Raw genomic sequence first — 15,394 nt, 5'->3', positions numbered from 1 at the left:
AAAGATAGTGAGCACAAAAAGTTCATCAAAGCACTTTTCTTTTAATGTATTTTTTAAGTAAATATTTGGGTCTGTATTTGTGTTGCATGTTGTCTCAACTATTAGGTGGTTGGGTTTTGTTTGTTTTAAATAGGATTATTGTTGAGGCACCTGGCTGGCTCAGTTAGTAGAGCATGCGACTGTTGATCTTGGGGTTGTAAGTTCAAGCCCCACATTCAGTGTAGAGATCACTAAAAATAAAATAAATAAATAAACTTTTAAAAAAAGTATCATCTGTTTTAAAGCTTGAATTTAGGGGTGCCTGGGTGGCTCAGTCGGTTAAGTGTCCGACTCTTGAGGTTTGTGAGTTCGAGCCCTGCATCGGGCTCTGCACTGACAGCCTGGAGCCTGACTTGGGATTCTCCCCCTCTCTCTGCCCCTCCCCCACTTGCTCTCTATATCTCTCTCAAAATAAATTTAAAAAACACTTAAACTTAAAAAAACAAAAAACAAAAATAAGAAATCTTAAATTCAGTTTAGCGTATTTAGCATAGAATATTTAGTTGAGTGTATATAGCATATTTAGCATAATAGGGTCCTAGCATTTAATTAAAATTACTGTGTGTAGTGAAGATTCTTAGATGTAAATCAAAAATTTCTTAGAAATGAGAGAAAAAATAGCTGAAGATTCATATTTTTGTAGAAAAACTCATGGGCTGTTATCTTTTTTTTTAATTTTTTTTTTTTAATGTTTATTTATTTCTGAGACAGAGCATGAGTAGGGGAGGGGCAGAAAGAGAGGGAGACACAGAATCAGAAGCAGGCTCCAGGCTCTGAGCCATCAGCACAGAGCCCGACGCAGGGCTCGAACTCACAGACCACGAGATCATGACCCGGGCTGAAGTCGGACGCTTAACCGACTGAGCCACCCAGGCGCCCCTGGGCTGTTATCTTTTAATGCAAACATGATCCACTTTGTCAGTAGCTTGTATAGAAATGATATACTCTCAGACTTAATTTTTTTTTAATTTTTAATTAATTAATTAATTTAATTTTTAGACTTGGGAAGACCCAGGACACAATGACAAACACACTGGCTGTTGTGGTGACAATGACCCAATCGATGTGTGTGAAATTGGAAGCAAGGTAATGGAATCTGAAATGTTTTTCTGTAGTGTCAAGATGATAGTAATGAAGTATACAAAGTTCATACTTTAAAAAATATTGTGAATATAATATATGCATATTAGTGAAATAATGATGTCTCTTTGATAAGTTAAAACTTCTAGTTCTGCTAAGCATTTGTATACTATAATGTGTGCATTTAAACTTAGTCTAAAAAAATGTATGTATACACGCATGCAGAAGAAGCAGTTGTGTTCTGCATTGCTTTGGCAGGCAGATGACTAGTCAACAGGTAGAGTACCAGGAGGCAGATTTCATCTCGATACAAGGCAAACCTTGCCGACTTACTCGGAACGGTCAGTGAACCGACCCATGTCAACTAACCTCAGGAGCTGGAGATCTATGGTCAGAATTTCTTTATCAAGTAGGGCAACTCTAACATCACGACTGTAGTTATCATTTCCTTACGATACTGCTCAGGCTGAGGGAAATAGTTAACAACCGAAAAGAAAGTTGGCATTCAGTTTTTTAACTCATTAAGTTAAATCATATTGTTTGACTTGCCTAATTCAGTTGTTTGAATAAAATAAAGAGTAAAGAAAGCACATTTAAATATGTGTTTGAAACATATTATGGAGGATTTATTTTTTGGCCCAATCAATGACACCTCAAAAAATATGAATTATCCTCAACTACGTTACTGATTTTCTTAGGGCCTCCAAGGGTACTTATTTTCAGTTTTGATAAGACAGGGATCTGCTTGTTTAGCTTTTTAAAAATTGCCTAAAGAAACCATTTTATGGTAAGTTTGCAGAAACTTGGCATCTTCCTTATTTCCTGTTATCTACCAAGTAAAACTTTTCTTCCAAAGTTTCATTCTGTGGTATTGTCCTAACTGTGGTTATTGACTCTTAGGTATGTGCAAGAGGTGAAATAATTAGTGTGAAAGTTCTGGGCATACTGGCTATGATCGATGAAGGGGAAACCGACTGGAAAGTCATTGCCATTAATGTGGATGATCCTGATGCAGCCAATTACAATGGTAAGGAAATCTGAAGATCTAAAGTCTTTACATCTAAATCTTACTCCCCACCAAATTTAACCTATAGAGACAGAATTACCTTCAGTAAGCACTAAGGAATAAGCCCACGCCTTCAAACTGTTAAAGAATGGAGAAGCAAAACATTTGACAAAGCACTGTTATTCTGCACAGTGAACTTCTTAGTAATTAACTTAGTAATTGAGTAAATTTTCTCCTTCATTCCAGGAAAGGAAAAATCTGGTAGTTTGTGTTTACTCTTTTCTCTTTTCCTTCCATACATACTAGCATTCTCTTGCTTTATTTATTTATTAAAAATTTTTTTTGAGTGAGATATGATCTGCATGCTATAAAATTCATTTTAAAGTGTACAATTCTACGATTTTTAATATATTCACTCTGTTGTGCAACTGTCTCCATTGTCTAATTCCAGAACGTGTTCCCTACTCTAACAGTAAGTTCTGTATCCATTAGCAGCCACTCCCTGTTCCCATTTCCCCCAGTCCCTGGCAATCACTAATGTATTGTTTGTCTTAATGGACTGGCCTGTTCTGAACATTTCACACAAATGGGATTGTATGTTAATGTGTCTGTCTAGCTTCTTTGACGTAGCATAATGTTTTCAGGGCTCATCTGCAGTGTAACATGTATCAGTACTTCATTACCCACCCCCCCTTTTTTTTTTGGTGGTAAAATTCACTTAACACAAAATTACCATTTTAACAATTTTAAAGTGTACAATTTGGTGGCATTTAATACATTCACAAAGTCACACGACATCACCACAGTCTAGTTCCAGGACATTTCATCACTCCAGATGAAAACTCTATGTCTAAGCAGTCACTCCCTATCCCCTGCTCTTCCCAGGCCCTGGCAATCCCTAATCTGCTGTCACCATAGATTTCCCGATTCTGGATATTTCTTGTACGTGGAATCCTAAAACATGTATGTGGCCTTTTGCCCTGCAGTAGAGGCTATTGGAGTACTGAAAACTTTCTCTGGGCGGTTGGCCCCATGCTGCAAATAGTATGCAGCTTTCCCTCCAAGTCAGCCTAAGATAGTGTCTGTCTGTCATCTGTTATAATCTGAAGAGTTCATTGGCATTGCTAGATGGAGAGAATTCTTGACTAGCCACACCTCTGGGAGAGATACACACAGAGCCATGGAAGAGGACTACTTACCACTAAAGCAGTCAGTTCAGACACACTGATCTTCTTGGTCGTTGTGGAGCCCCGATAGCCAGATCGCCCCGCTATTTTGTGGGAACCCGCGAAAGTAAGCCTGGGGTTCCATGCTTGCTACAACACCAGGACTGCCGGGCTGGTTAGGAAAGCCAAACCCAAGAGGGAACAGCACAGAATTGGTGCTGTCTTTGGTAGGCTCTTGATGTGGCATCAGGAGGCAGTTCTGGTAGCTCTGGAGACCACTCCTGTGTCTCTGTATGCAGCTTTGCAGGATGAGGAACAAAAGTTGACTGGATTCTTTTTTGCCGACCTTTTCTTTTCTGGATCTGGTGTTCAGGATTCTCCGGTCCGGATCCAGCATACCTTTCAAGGTCTGGTTCGCAGTCAGAGAGTTAATCAGCTCTGACAGTTTTCCTCACTGTGGTATAATAAAAACATATTTGGTCTTTTGTTTCCAGTTCCTGGCAGAAAACTCTCTGTCTGATAGAAGTTACTATTGTATTGGTTGTTTTCTTAGTACTTAACATCAGAGCTATTCTAAGACACTAGATGATTTCCTTTTAATGTCTGTGTGTTCTCTTTTCAGCAAGGTGGTTCACTCTAATGTTATCGTGAACTTTTTTGATAATCCATCCTATCGCTCTCTCAAAGTACATACTTGATATTTGTATTGCATGAACAATTACATATTCATCTTGCAATCTGCTTGTCCTCTTCTTAGATATTAACGATGTCAAGCGGCTGAAACCTGGGTACCTGGAAGCTACTGTGGACTGGTTTAGAAGGTACAAGGTTCCTGATGGAAAACCGGAGAACCAATTTGCTTTCAATGCAGAATTTAAAGATAAGGTAGTGTGTCATATAGAAGTGTAGCTTTCGGCCTGTTTGTATCGAGACCAACTTAACTATATCGTTACCATTTAAAGACTATATGACCATAAAACAAATGTTTAAAGATATAGGTAAGACAGCCTTGATATCGATTCATTTAAATGTTCTCTTCCATTTCTGACACAAGGAAACGAATTTAGAAAAGACAAAGTTCTCAGGCTTTGGCAAAATGTTGATAATAAGGAAAAGACACTTATCTGTCTTTGTAATGCGTATCTTCAAATTACAGGATTTTGCAACTGATATCATTAAAAGCACTCATGACCACTGGAGAGCATTAGTGACGAAGAAGATCGATGGAAAGGGGATCAGTTGGTAAGCAGGAACTCTTCTCTGTGTGTTTACCACAGAAGGCAGACCAGCTTGCTCCAAAGGTTTTAACGACCATAAACACACTGTATTATTACATTCCTTCGAAAAGGGATGGCTGGTTTTGTGAGTCAGTGCTAAAGTAAGTGGGAAGGTAGATATATAAGCCACTGAAAAGTACTCATGAGATACTCTCTGAACAAGTACAAACTAAAACTATAAAAGGGACCGTGGGATCAGAGCTTTGTGAGGGTAACTAGAAAGGCTTACAAGCAGAGTGCTCAGAATGTAGTGAGTGAAATAAGGTTGAGTGCAAGAGTTTTGCTCTGATCTAAATATGTAAGATGTGTTGCAGCTAAACCAGGATCTACCATGCACACAGAATTTACTACTGCTAATAATAGCTAATACTTATTGAGCAGTTAATATTTGCCAAACACGTAGCAGAGATGCAGGGAAATTAAACTTAACCAAAGTCATCCCTCAATAAGTGTTTCATGGTTAGAACTCACATCCAAGACTGTCTGGCCCCCAACCCATGTCCAGGATCAGATGCTTCCTTTTGGGTTTTTAGAGATTTACAAGAGAATGCCCACTATCACCACTTAACTAATGTCGTTCTTGAAATAGTAGTCAATGAAGTATATAAGAGAAATGATGTATTTTGATGCAGCAGTGTTGGAAATGGAGGATCAAATTGTCATAGATGATATGATTTTGCACCTAGAAAACCCCAGGAAATAATTCAAAAAGGTGCCCTATTACAAAATGAGTGTGTATGTATATTGATAGCATTCTATACAAGTGATTACAGAAACTATAATGGAGGAAAAGGTCTCATATGGAATAGTATTTAAAAAGAAAAAAAAAAAAACACCAGGACACCCGGTGTCCTAGTTGGTTAAGCCTCCAACTTTGACCCAGCTCACGATCTCACCGTTTGTGAGTTCAAGCCCCACATCAGGCCCTGTGCTGATAGCTCAGAGCCTGGAGCCTGCTTCAGATTCTGTCTCAGTCTCTCTCCACCCCTACGCTGCTTGCTCGCTCTCTTTCTCTCTCTCTCTCTCTCTCTCAAATATAAATAAACATTTTAAAAAAAGAAAAGAAACAGATTTGTATCTAAAATGTACATGATACTCAGGGGCACCTGGGTGGCTCGATTGGTTAAGTGTCTGACTCTTGATTTCAGCTCTGTTCATGATCTCACGGTTTGTGAGATTGAGCCCTGTGGTGGGCACTGGGATTCTCTCTCTGTCTCTCTGCCCCTCCCCTGCTTGTACACATGCGTTCTCTCTCAAAATAAATAAACTTAGAAAAACAAAACACCAAGGTATAAACAAGACAGTGCAAGACCCAGAAGAAGAGCAGTTTAAGACTACTGAGAAATATAAAATATGATAAAAAGAAAAGTAAACTATGTTCCTAAATGACATTCAATTTCATTAGGAAAAATTTGCATGTGAAAATAGCCAGGAAAATTCTGAAAAAAAAAAAAAAAAAAAAAATGAGGGTAGTGTTGGGGGTGGGGGGAGGAGTGTTAATTATTTTCATAATGTTGAGTGATACTGTTTTACCCAAAGTTTGATATTGAAGAAGAAAGTCAAATTACTCAGTCCTGTTAGAGTTTGGTAGACCCAACGCCATATGGGAATTTAGTTTATAGTAAAGTATTACGGATGAATGGTGTTGGACCAACTGGCTGTTGAGGAAGAAAACAGGCTAGATCCCGACCTTCCTCCTTATTCTCCTTATGGCAGATGCACACTGGCAACCATCACCATGTTCTGGCTGTTTCGATTTGTGTTTAAAAGGTGCTGTGACCAGGTAGGTGCTTCATGAGCTCCCCAGGGAAGCAGCTCAGCATGTTTTCCTTATTTAATTAATGCACCCTTATTTAATTGGGTGCAGCCTGTCGGCCCTCGTCTTACATTAGTATTTAACTCCAGAAACATAAATTTTGATGCAAAAAAATTATAGAATAAGTATAGGTTAATCTATTAATTAGCTTATAGTAGAGAAGCCCTTTCTAAATAGAACACAGACTCAAAATCCATAAAAGAAAGGTTTACTTGTGATATTTTTATGTATCAGGAGACCATTTTTCCCAGTTTTTTTGTAAAAAAACACAACAAGGGGCAAAATAATTTGTAAATAGCTTATTCGAGTTGATAAGAAAAAGAAAACTCAATAGATGGAGAGAAAAGATAGAAAAAGGAAGTTTACATATAGGAAGGTGTACAGACTCACTCATGATTTATAAAATGCAGTTCAGCAAGATAATGATATCCCCCATTAGATTTGCAAAAATTAAAAAAAATTAGATGATAGCCAGGGTTACCAAGAACATACATACATGGTTGTTGAGTGTATAAATGGGTATAGGCTTGGTGAAGGGGAATTTGACAATATCTAGTCCAGAAGTTAAAATTGCATGTATTTCTTTATACCACTACTGCTAGGAATATATCTGTAGTTCACCAAGATACATGTATAAGGATGTTCATTATAGTGCCCTTTATAATAGCAAAAAGGAAAAATGTAATGGTTAAGTACATCTATATGATAGGACAGTATATGGCACGTTAAAAGAATATCTTTATATGTTGATATGGAATGATATCCAAAACATATTAAGGAGAAAAGCAAAGTTCCTAGTAGTGTACTTAATATGATCCCATTTATGCAAGATAAACACATACTCCACGCTCACAACAGCATCTATTTATATTTAAATTTGGGGGGCACCTAGGTGGCTCGGTTGGTTAAGTGTCTGACTCTTGATTTCAGCTCAGGTCCTGATCTCACAATTCATGAGGTTGAGCTCCACATTGGGCTTTTTTTGCACTGAGCACAGAGCCTGCTTGGGATTCTTTCTCTCCCTCTCTCTCTGCCCCTTCCCCATGCATGTGTGTGCTCTCTTTCTCTCTCAAAATAAATTGAAATAATAATAGTAGTTAAGATTATATTGTATCTATAGTTTATGGTTTTTGTTTTTTTTTTTAATTTTTTTAAATGTTTGTTTATTTTTGAGAGAGAGAGAGACAGAGCATGAGCGGGAGGGAGACACAGAATCTGAAGCAGGCTCCAGGCTCTGAACTGTCAGGATAGAGCCCGTTGCGGGGCTCGAACCCACAAACCATGAGATCATGACCTGAGCTGGTCAGATGCTTAACCAACTGAGCCACCCAAGCGCCCCTGATTTTTGAAATATTTAACACTATAAGTATCTCCCCATGTCATTAAAAAATGTTTTTATAATATGTAATATTCCATCTCTGTAAAATATCCCATCTCCTAGATATACCATTTTTTTTTAAGTTTATTTATTTAGAGAGAGAGCACACAAGTGAGTTCGAGCCATGGCTTATTCATAACTGATAATTGGTACCTTTGACCCCCTTTACCCATTTCACCCACCCTCCCTTCTGCCTCGGTTAACCCCCAGTATGTTCTCTATATCCATGAGCGTGGTTTTGTTTTTTGTGTTTTTAGATCCCACATATAAGTGAGATTACATGGTGTTTACCTTTTCCTGTGTGACTTATTTCAGTTAGCATAATGTTGTCACAAATGGCAAGGTCTCATTCTTTTTTATGGCTGAATAATATTCCTGAGAGAGAGAGAGAGAGAGAGAGAGAGAGAGAGTGTGTGTGTGTGTGTGTGTGTGTGTGTGTGTGTGTGTACACACTACATTTTCTTTATCCATTCATTCATTGGCGGACCTTTAGGTTTTTTCCATGTCTTGGTTGTAAATCAAGCTGCAGTGAACATGAGGGTACTACACGTTTCCCATTTAGTGTTTTTGTATTCTTCAGATAAATACACAGAAGTCAAATTGCTGGATCAAGTGGTAATTCTATTTTTAATTTTTTGAGGACACTTCATACTGTTTTCCATAGTGACTGCATCAATTTGCATTTCCACCAGCAGTGCACAAGGGCTTCATTTTTCTTCTACATCCTACTAACACTTATTATTTCTTACCTTGTTGATATGGCTTATTGATAATAGCCATTCTAATGGGTGTGATTCACAGTGGTTTTGATTTGCATTTCCCTGATGGTGAGTGTTATTGAGCATGTTTTTATGTACCTGTTGACCAACTGTATTGTGTGTCTTTGAAAAACTTTCTGTCTGATGCTCTTACCCATTTTTTAATCAGATTGATTGTTTGCTGTCAAGCTGTATGAGTTCTTTATATATGTATTTTGGATCTTAACCCCCTATCAGATACATGATTTGCAAATATTTTCTTCCATTTAGTAGGTTGCCTTTTCATTTTGTTGATGGTTCCCTTTGCTGTGTAGAAGCTTTCTAGTTTGATGTTGTCCCACTTATTTATTTTTTGCTTTTGTTTGCCTGTGCTTTTTGGATAAATCCAAAAATTGATCCCCAAAAGTGATGTCAGGGAGCTCACTGCCTGTGTTTTCCTGTAGGAGTTTAATGGCTTCAGGTCTTACATTCAAGTCTTTAACCTCTTTTGGGTTAATATTTGTGTATAATGTAAGATAGTGGTCCAGTTTCATTCTTTGCTTGTGCTTGTCCAGTTTTTCCAACACCATTCATTGAACAGACTGTCCTTTTCTCATTGTATATCTTGGCTCCTTTACGGTAAACTAACTGACTTTATATGAATGGGTTTTATTCCTGGCTGTCTATTCTGTTCCATTGATCCCTGTGTCTGTTTTTATGCTAGTATCATACTGTTCTGGTTAACGTAACTTTGTAAGGTAGTGTGTAATCAGGGAGTGTGATGCCTCCAGCTTTGCTCTTATTTCTCAAAATTGTTTTGGGCTACTCAGGGTCTTTTGTGGCTCCACACAAATTTTAGGATTGTTTGTCCTGTTTGAAAAATGCCATTGAATTTTGATAGGGATTGCATTGAATCTGTAGATTGCTTTTGATAGTATGAACATTTTGACCATATTCTTCCAGTCCACGAGCATGGAGTATCTTTCCATTTATTTGTGTCTTCCTCAATTTCTTTTTATTAATGTCTTACAGTTTTCAGTGTACAGATCTCCCACCTCCTTGGTTAAATTGGGGTGCCCAGCTAGCTCAGTTGGTGAAGCATGCATCTCTTGATCTCGGGGTCATGAGTTCAAGCCCCACATAGAGATTACTTAGAGCATACACAGAGATTACTTAAAAAAAATTTATTCCTGGGTATTTTATTCTTTTTGATGCAACTGTAAATATTATTATTTTCTTTCTTTTCTAAAAAATTGTTTTGGTAATATTTATTCTTGAGAGAGAGGGAGATACAGAATCTGAAGCAGGCTCCAGGCTCTAAGCTGTCAGCACAGAGCCCAGCACGGGGCTTGAACCCATGAACCGTGAGATCATGACCTGAGCTGAAGTCGGAATCTTAACCTACTGAGCCACCCTGGTGCCCCAAATGTTACTATTTTCTTAATTTCTCTTTCGATGGTCTGTTATTAGTGAATAGAAAATGTAACAGATTTCTGTATATATTGATTTTCTATCCTACAACTTGAGTAAACTTGATTCAGGGAAACCAAACTTGAATCTCATCTGGCTTCCCATCTCAACCTGTTGTTTTTTAACTCTTAATAGACAGGTTTCGTTACTATGACTCATGACTACTTTTGTTTTCTTTCACAGCATGAATACTACGGTGCCTGAGAGCCCCTTCAAGTGTGATCCTGATGCTGCCAAAGCTATTGTGGATGCTGTATGTAAAATTTTCCTTGAAAAAGACCGTTCCTGGTGGCTAAAAAAAACTATGCTAATGGGGAAGGAAAGTACTTCTTTCAACAAATATCAGAGTTTCTCCTCATGCATATTACCATGTGAGGTCTTAAAATTGCAAACGATGAGCGCACACAAGTAGACCTTTGAAGGAAGAAGCTAAGAAGGATGCTAGTCAACACTAACAGGGCGGATGAGAAAACAATATAATTTGTAACAATCAAAATGATTCCAGAATATACCGACTAGCCCAAGTGCCTGCGTACCTATCACAGGCCATTTTTCACAAAAGAATTAATGGGAACTTACTTGACTTTTTATAGAAAGGACTAAGAAAGTGGTCAAGTTTCAGGCACCGTGCAGGAGTGGTTCATAATCTTACAATTTTGACTTTGTGTTATTTTCAATTATTTGGATTAACCAAAAGACTGAACTAGATAATCCTAAATTATTCTTATTAACTATACTAAATAAGGAAAACAAACAGAAAACATGAAGTCTGACTTCTTACTAGTAGCCTTGTAAGTGGGGTATAGTACCAGGAAAAAGAATAATTTAACAACGAAGCCAGTATATTTAGGTTTGTCTTTATATATGAATCCTGACAACGTTGAGGTGAATAGGAAAAATTAGAAGGGAAAAACCATTGGCTAACAATCATAACTTTTCAATGAGAACGCTCTGCCTACTTTTTATGTATGTGTGTATATATATATATGTATATATATATAAAATCATTGCAAATGCATAAATCAGTTATCTCAAGATGCATTTCCTTTTGTTTATTCTCCTGTGTGCCTTCAAAAGCTAAGAGGCCTGAATTTGTTTCTTGGCAGGAGAGCAAACATTGCCTTGTTTCTATATATTATAAATTATTTTTAGGATTTAAAAATTGGGGAAGTCCTCTTCTGTTCAGATTCTTTTTAATATATGTGTTGGTATACTTTTTTAGCTTATTTTTTTTCCGGCATTAGACTAATACATTTTCATATTTTATTTTAGTTACCACCACCATGTGAATCTGCCTGCACAATACCAACAGATGGTAAGATCTCCATTCTAGTAAAACTACACTAAACATTGTATGTATGTGTGGGAAAATTATATCTGTATCTACAGATACATCTTACATACCACATCTACGGAGAAAGAGAAGGAAGGGGAGAAGAGACATTTCTAGAGTCCCATAATGTCTGTGGGAAGAAAGATAGCTGCACGGGCTCTTCTTCCCTCCCAGCCCCCATCATGGCAGTTTCCCAACCACGACCCAGTCTTCTCCTCTGGGTGCTGGGTAGATGCCTTGTAGATGTTGGAGCAGGTGGGGCTCTGGATCCCAATCTGGCCACAGGCTGCTTCACCCAGAAAACAGTTCTCTCCCCCTGTAGATTTAGAATTCTCTATAAGGTTCTTCTGGTGAGAATTACGTGTGTATTGATTAGTATCAAGAGTAAAGAAGCCCAAAAGAAAACACTGTGATTAGTCACCTGTTTTTGCTTGTAAATGTCACATGTAATGTCACATTGTGAAATGTCACGTCTAAGTTTTTTTTTAAGGCAACCCATGGTAGGATATATGTTGGGTATGTTTTGATCCTTCTTATTTATTTAAGAAAAAAAATTTTTTTTGAACATTTATTCATTTGAGGGACAGAGACAGAGCACGAACATGGGAGGGGCAGAGAGAGGGGGAGATACAGAATCTGAAGCAGGCTCCAGGCTCTGAGCTGTCAGCACAGAGCCCGATGTGGGGCTCGAACCCACGAGCACTGAGATCATGACCAGAGCCAAAGTTGGACGCTTAACCGACTGAGCCGCCCAGGTGCCCCGGGTATGTTTTGATTCTTAATAGAGATTCTAATTTGGTTTTCTTTTCTCCGAATACAGTGGATAAGTGGTTCCATCACCAGAAAAACTAAGGAAAATTCTGTGGAATACAGGCTGATGTTGCTGCGTCCTGTTCATCTGGAGTATTAGATGCAAAAGTAGTAGCTTTTCAAAGCTTTAAATTCATAGAGCTCATCTAACTAAAGCAAATTCTGCTGTGACCAATATTCAGAATGTTATCCACCTAAAAGCATTTTTCATATCTCAGCTAAGATAACTATTAGTACATGTTTCACTGTCAAAGCAGTTGTAATTTGGAAGTCATTTGTGAATAAACGTGCAAGATAACTACATATTGGATGTATATGTTTACCATGTGTTAGGAAATAAAATTATTTTGCTGAAACTTCATTTATAATATTTTTACTTTAATCTGAAACTTGATGTTACCAAGGAGGCGTGGGTTGCCATTTGGCGTTTGTTTTCTATCAGTGATCTTATAATTCAATTTTGTAATTATGAGGCTAAAATTTGCTTGATTTTTAGGAACCTGAGAATGCAACGCCTTTACAGTAGTCTCGATACTATGTTCTTACCTAATTCCTAGCATCCCATTGTAAAGCAGAAGTTTTTATATTAGCAGAAAGCAAAACCTTGCTCAGCTTTTGAAATGATATACTTTTTTAATTTCTCTAATCAACTAATTGGACTCTTGAGTTATTTACATTATATTCTGAGTTATTAGCCCAGGTAGCTCTGTGATTAAGGTCATGTGTTTTGAAGCTGTACAGACCTGAATTTTCAATCCTAGCCTATCGACTTTAACTCTGTAACCTTAGGTCAGTTACCAACCACCCAACTTCAGTTCCCTCATTTGTAAATAAGATGTTACTTGTGTAATGGCATGTATTAAGTGGATTTTTTAAACTGAAATTTTTCATTGAGATCAATGTAGATTCACATCCAGTTAGTTGTAAGAGATAATACAGAGAATTTCTCTCTCTACCTTTCCCCGTTTCCTCCAAAGGTACGATTTTGCAAAGCGATAGTATAATGTCACAATCAGGACAATGGCTTTGAGACAGAATACTGATCTTATTCAAATTTTCCAGTTTTACCTATACTCATTCGTGGTGTGTATTGTTGTGTACAACTGAGTCACCTAGGAAGGTTCCTGTATCCTACAAGATCCTCAAGTTTTGGCAACACGACCTCCTGTCGCCCTTTTATAACCACGCTTTCCTCTTTCATGGTCTTTCCACCCCCCATCCTTAATCTCCAAATCAGCAACTGCTAATTTGTGCCTCTAGTTCTACAATTTTGTCATTTCAAGAATGTTCTATAAATGGTACCATATAGTGGGTAACCTTGAGTTCGGCTTTTTTTTTTTTTTTTTTTTTTTAATGTTTATTTATTTTTGAGACAGAGAGAGACAGAGCATGAACGGGGGAGGGTCACAGAGAGAGGGAGACACAGAATCCGAAACAGGCTCCAGGCTCTGAGCTGTCAGCACAGAGCCTGACACGGGGCTCGAACCCATGGACCGTGAGATCATGACCTGAGCCGAAGTCAGACGCTTAACCGACCGAGCCACCCAGGCGCCCCGAGTTTGGCTTTTTTCACTCAGCATAATTCCCTGGAGATTCTTCTAGGTTGTTGCATGTTTTCGATAATTCATTCTTTTTTATTCATCCCTTTTTATTGTTGAGTGGTATTCCGTGGTATGCATACCAAACTTTGTTTTGCCTGTTGAAGGACTTCCAGGCTCACTGCAGTTTTTGGCTGTTACAAATAAAGCGGCCGTGAACATTCCCATACACATTTGTGTGTCAGTATCACCTTGCATTGTAACTGCTAGGTCAAATGATAGATGCATGTTTATTTTTTTTTTAATGTTTATTTATTTATTTTGAGAGAGCATGGAGGAGGGGGCAGAGGGAGACAGAGAAAATCCCGAGCAGGCTCCTCGATGTCAGCTGGAAGCCCGACTCAGGCTTGACCCCACAAACCGTGAGATCCTGACCTGAAATCAAGAGTCAGATGCTCAACCGACTGAGCCACTCAGGCACCTCAATAGATGCACATTTAGTTTAATAATAAGCTGCCAAATTGTTTTCCAGAGTGGCTCCACTATTTCATATTTAAGATAGTTACTGCTATGTTTGCATTGTATCCTGTTTGGGGTTTGCTCAGCTTGGGTCTGTAAGTTTGTGTCTTTCACCAGATGTGGGAATTTTTCAGCCATATTTCTTCAAATACCCTTTTAGGCCTAACCCCCCTCTCCTTTCGGTCTGATGATACGAGGGTTGGATCTTTGGTTACTGTCCCCAGGCACGTAGCTCTCTTTTCCCAGCCTATTTTCTTTTTCACAGTGGGTGAGCTGTGTTGTTCTGTCCCCAAGTTCATGGAGCCTGTCCTCCGTCATCTCCACTCTGACAGTGAACCACTGAGCAAGTGTGCCATTATAATGGAACTATGAAGTTAACTCTATTTTTAGTTCTATGGTTTTTATTCAGTTCTTTTTTATAACTTACACTTCTTTGTTGAGATTCTCTATTTTTTAACCTATTTCAAGGGAATTTCCAATGGACAGTCTAATGGCAGTCTTAAGATGGCTGCTTTAAAATCCTTGTCACAATTCATCTCCGTGTTGGCATCCATTGTCTTTTTTCATTCAGTTGCGATTTCCTTGGTTCACGGTATGATGGGTAATTGTTAGTAGTATCCTAGACATTTCATCTGTGATGGCCCTATTTAAATCTCATGTCTTAGCAGGTGTCACCCCACTTAGGGCTAGCACATGGGGCTCGGCCTACTTTGGGGACTGCGGTTTCAAAGGCACTTTAATTTACAGCGGCTTTGCAGTGTTACTTTGGTCTGCCTGGTTTTATCTGGTGCCCTTGGAGCTTCTGTCGGTACCTGCAGGTGCCGCCTCAAGGGGCTGGTGGGTATCTCTTGGTGGGGGAAGCATGTGTGGGTCCCCAAACTGATCTCCTCCATCTAGCCAGGGACTAGGCCAGTGTCTCTGGGTCGAGGAGGAGAGTCTTACTTAGGCTGCAGGGATAAAGAGGCTTCCTGCACTCGTCCACCTTCGATAGCTGGATTTCTCCTTCAGGCTCAGCCTGTCCACCCACCTAGGATACTTGGTGGAGAGTCTGTAGGGAAAGAGAATACGTCCCTGGTGGCTTATTCCTGGCTGGACTCCCAGCGATCCCCCTTGCCAGGTAGTGTCACACCCACCAGCGAGACACCCATTCTCTAAGAGGGAGGAATGAGTCTATCTGGGCTGCCTTCTATTGCTAGGTTAAGGGTTGGGGAAGGACTCTCCCTTG

The 15,394-nt window shown here is 38.8% G+C and overlaps 1 protein-coding gene across 1 annotated transcript in view; it reads left to right on the top strand.

Annotated features, from left to right (window-relative positions):
- Positions 1–12,473, top strand: part of PPA1 (inorganic pyrophosphatase 1) — a 30,109-nt gene extending 17,636 nt beyond the window's left edge. The window contains exons 5-11 of the mRNA XM_045439490.1: positions 1,039–1,125; positions 2,020–2,146; positions 4,049–4,176; positions 4,448–4,533; positions 10,153–10,222; positions 11,242–11,284; positions 12,123–12,473. Of these exons, the coding sequence (XP_045295446.1) occupies positions 1,039–1,125; positions 2,020–2,146; positions 4,049–4,176; positions 4,448–4,533; positions 10,153–10,222; positions 11,242–11,284; positions 12,123–12,154 (573 nt within the window). The 3' untranslated portion in view covers positions 12,155–12,473. The remainder of the gene's footprint in view (positions 1–1,038; positions 1,126–2,019; positions 2,147–4,048; positions 4,177–4,447; positions 4,534–10,152; positions 10,223–11,241; positions 11,285–12,122) is intronic.
- Positions 12,474–15,394: the final 2,921 nt, after the last annotated feature.

The sequence above is a fragment of the Leopardus geoffroyi genome, chromosome D2 (assembly GCF_018350155.1).
Source record: "Leopardus geoffroyi isolate Oge1 chromosome D2, O.geoffroyi_Oge1_pat1.0, whole genome shotgun sequence".
Classification (NCBI taxonomy): Eukaryota; Metazoa; Chordata; class Mammalia; order Carnivora; family Felidae; genus Leopardus; species Leopardus geoffroyi.
The sequence above is the reverse complement of the archived record's forward strand: the minus strand, read 5'-3'. Positions and strand labels throughout refer to the sequence as shown.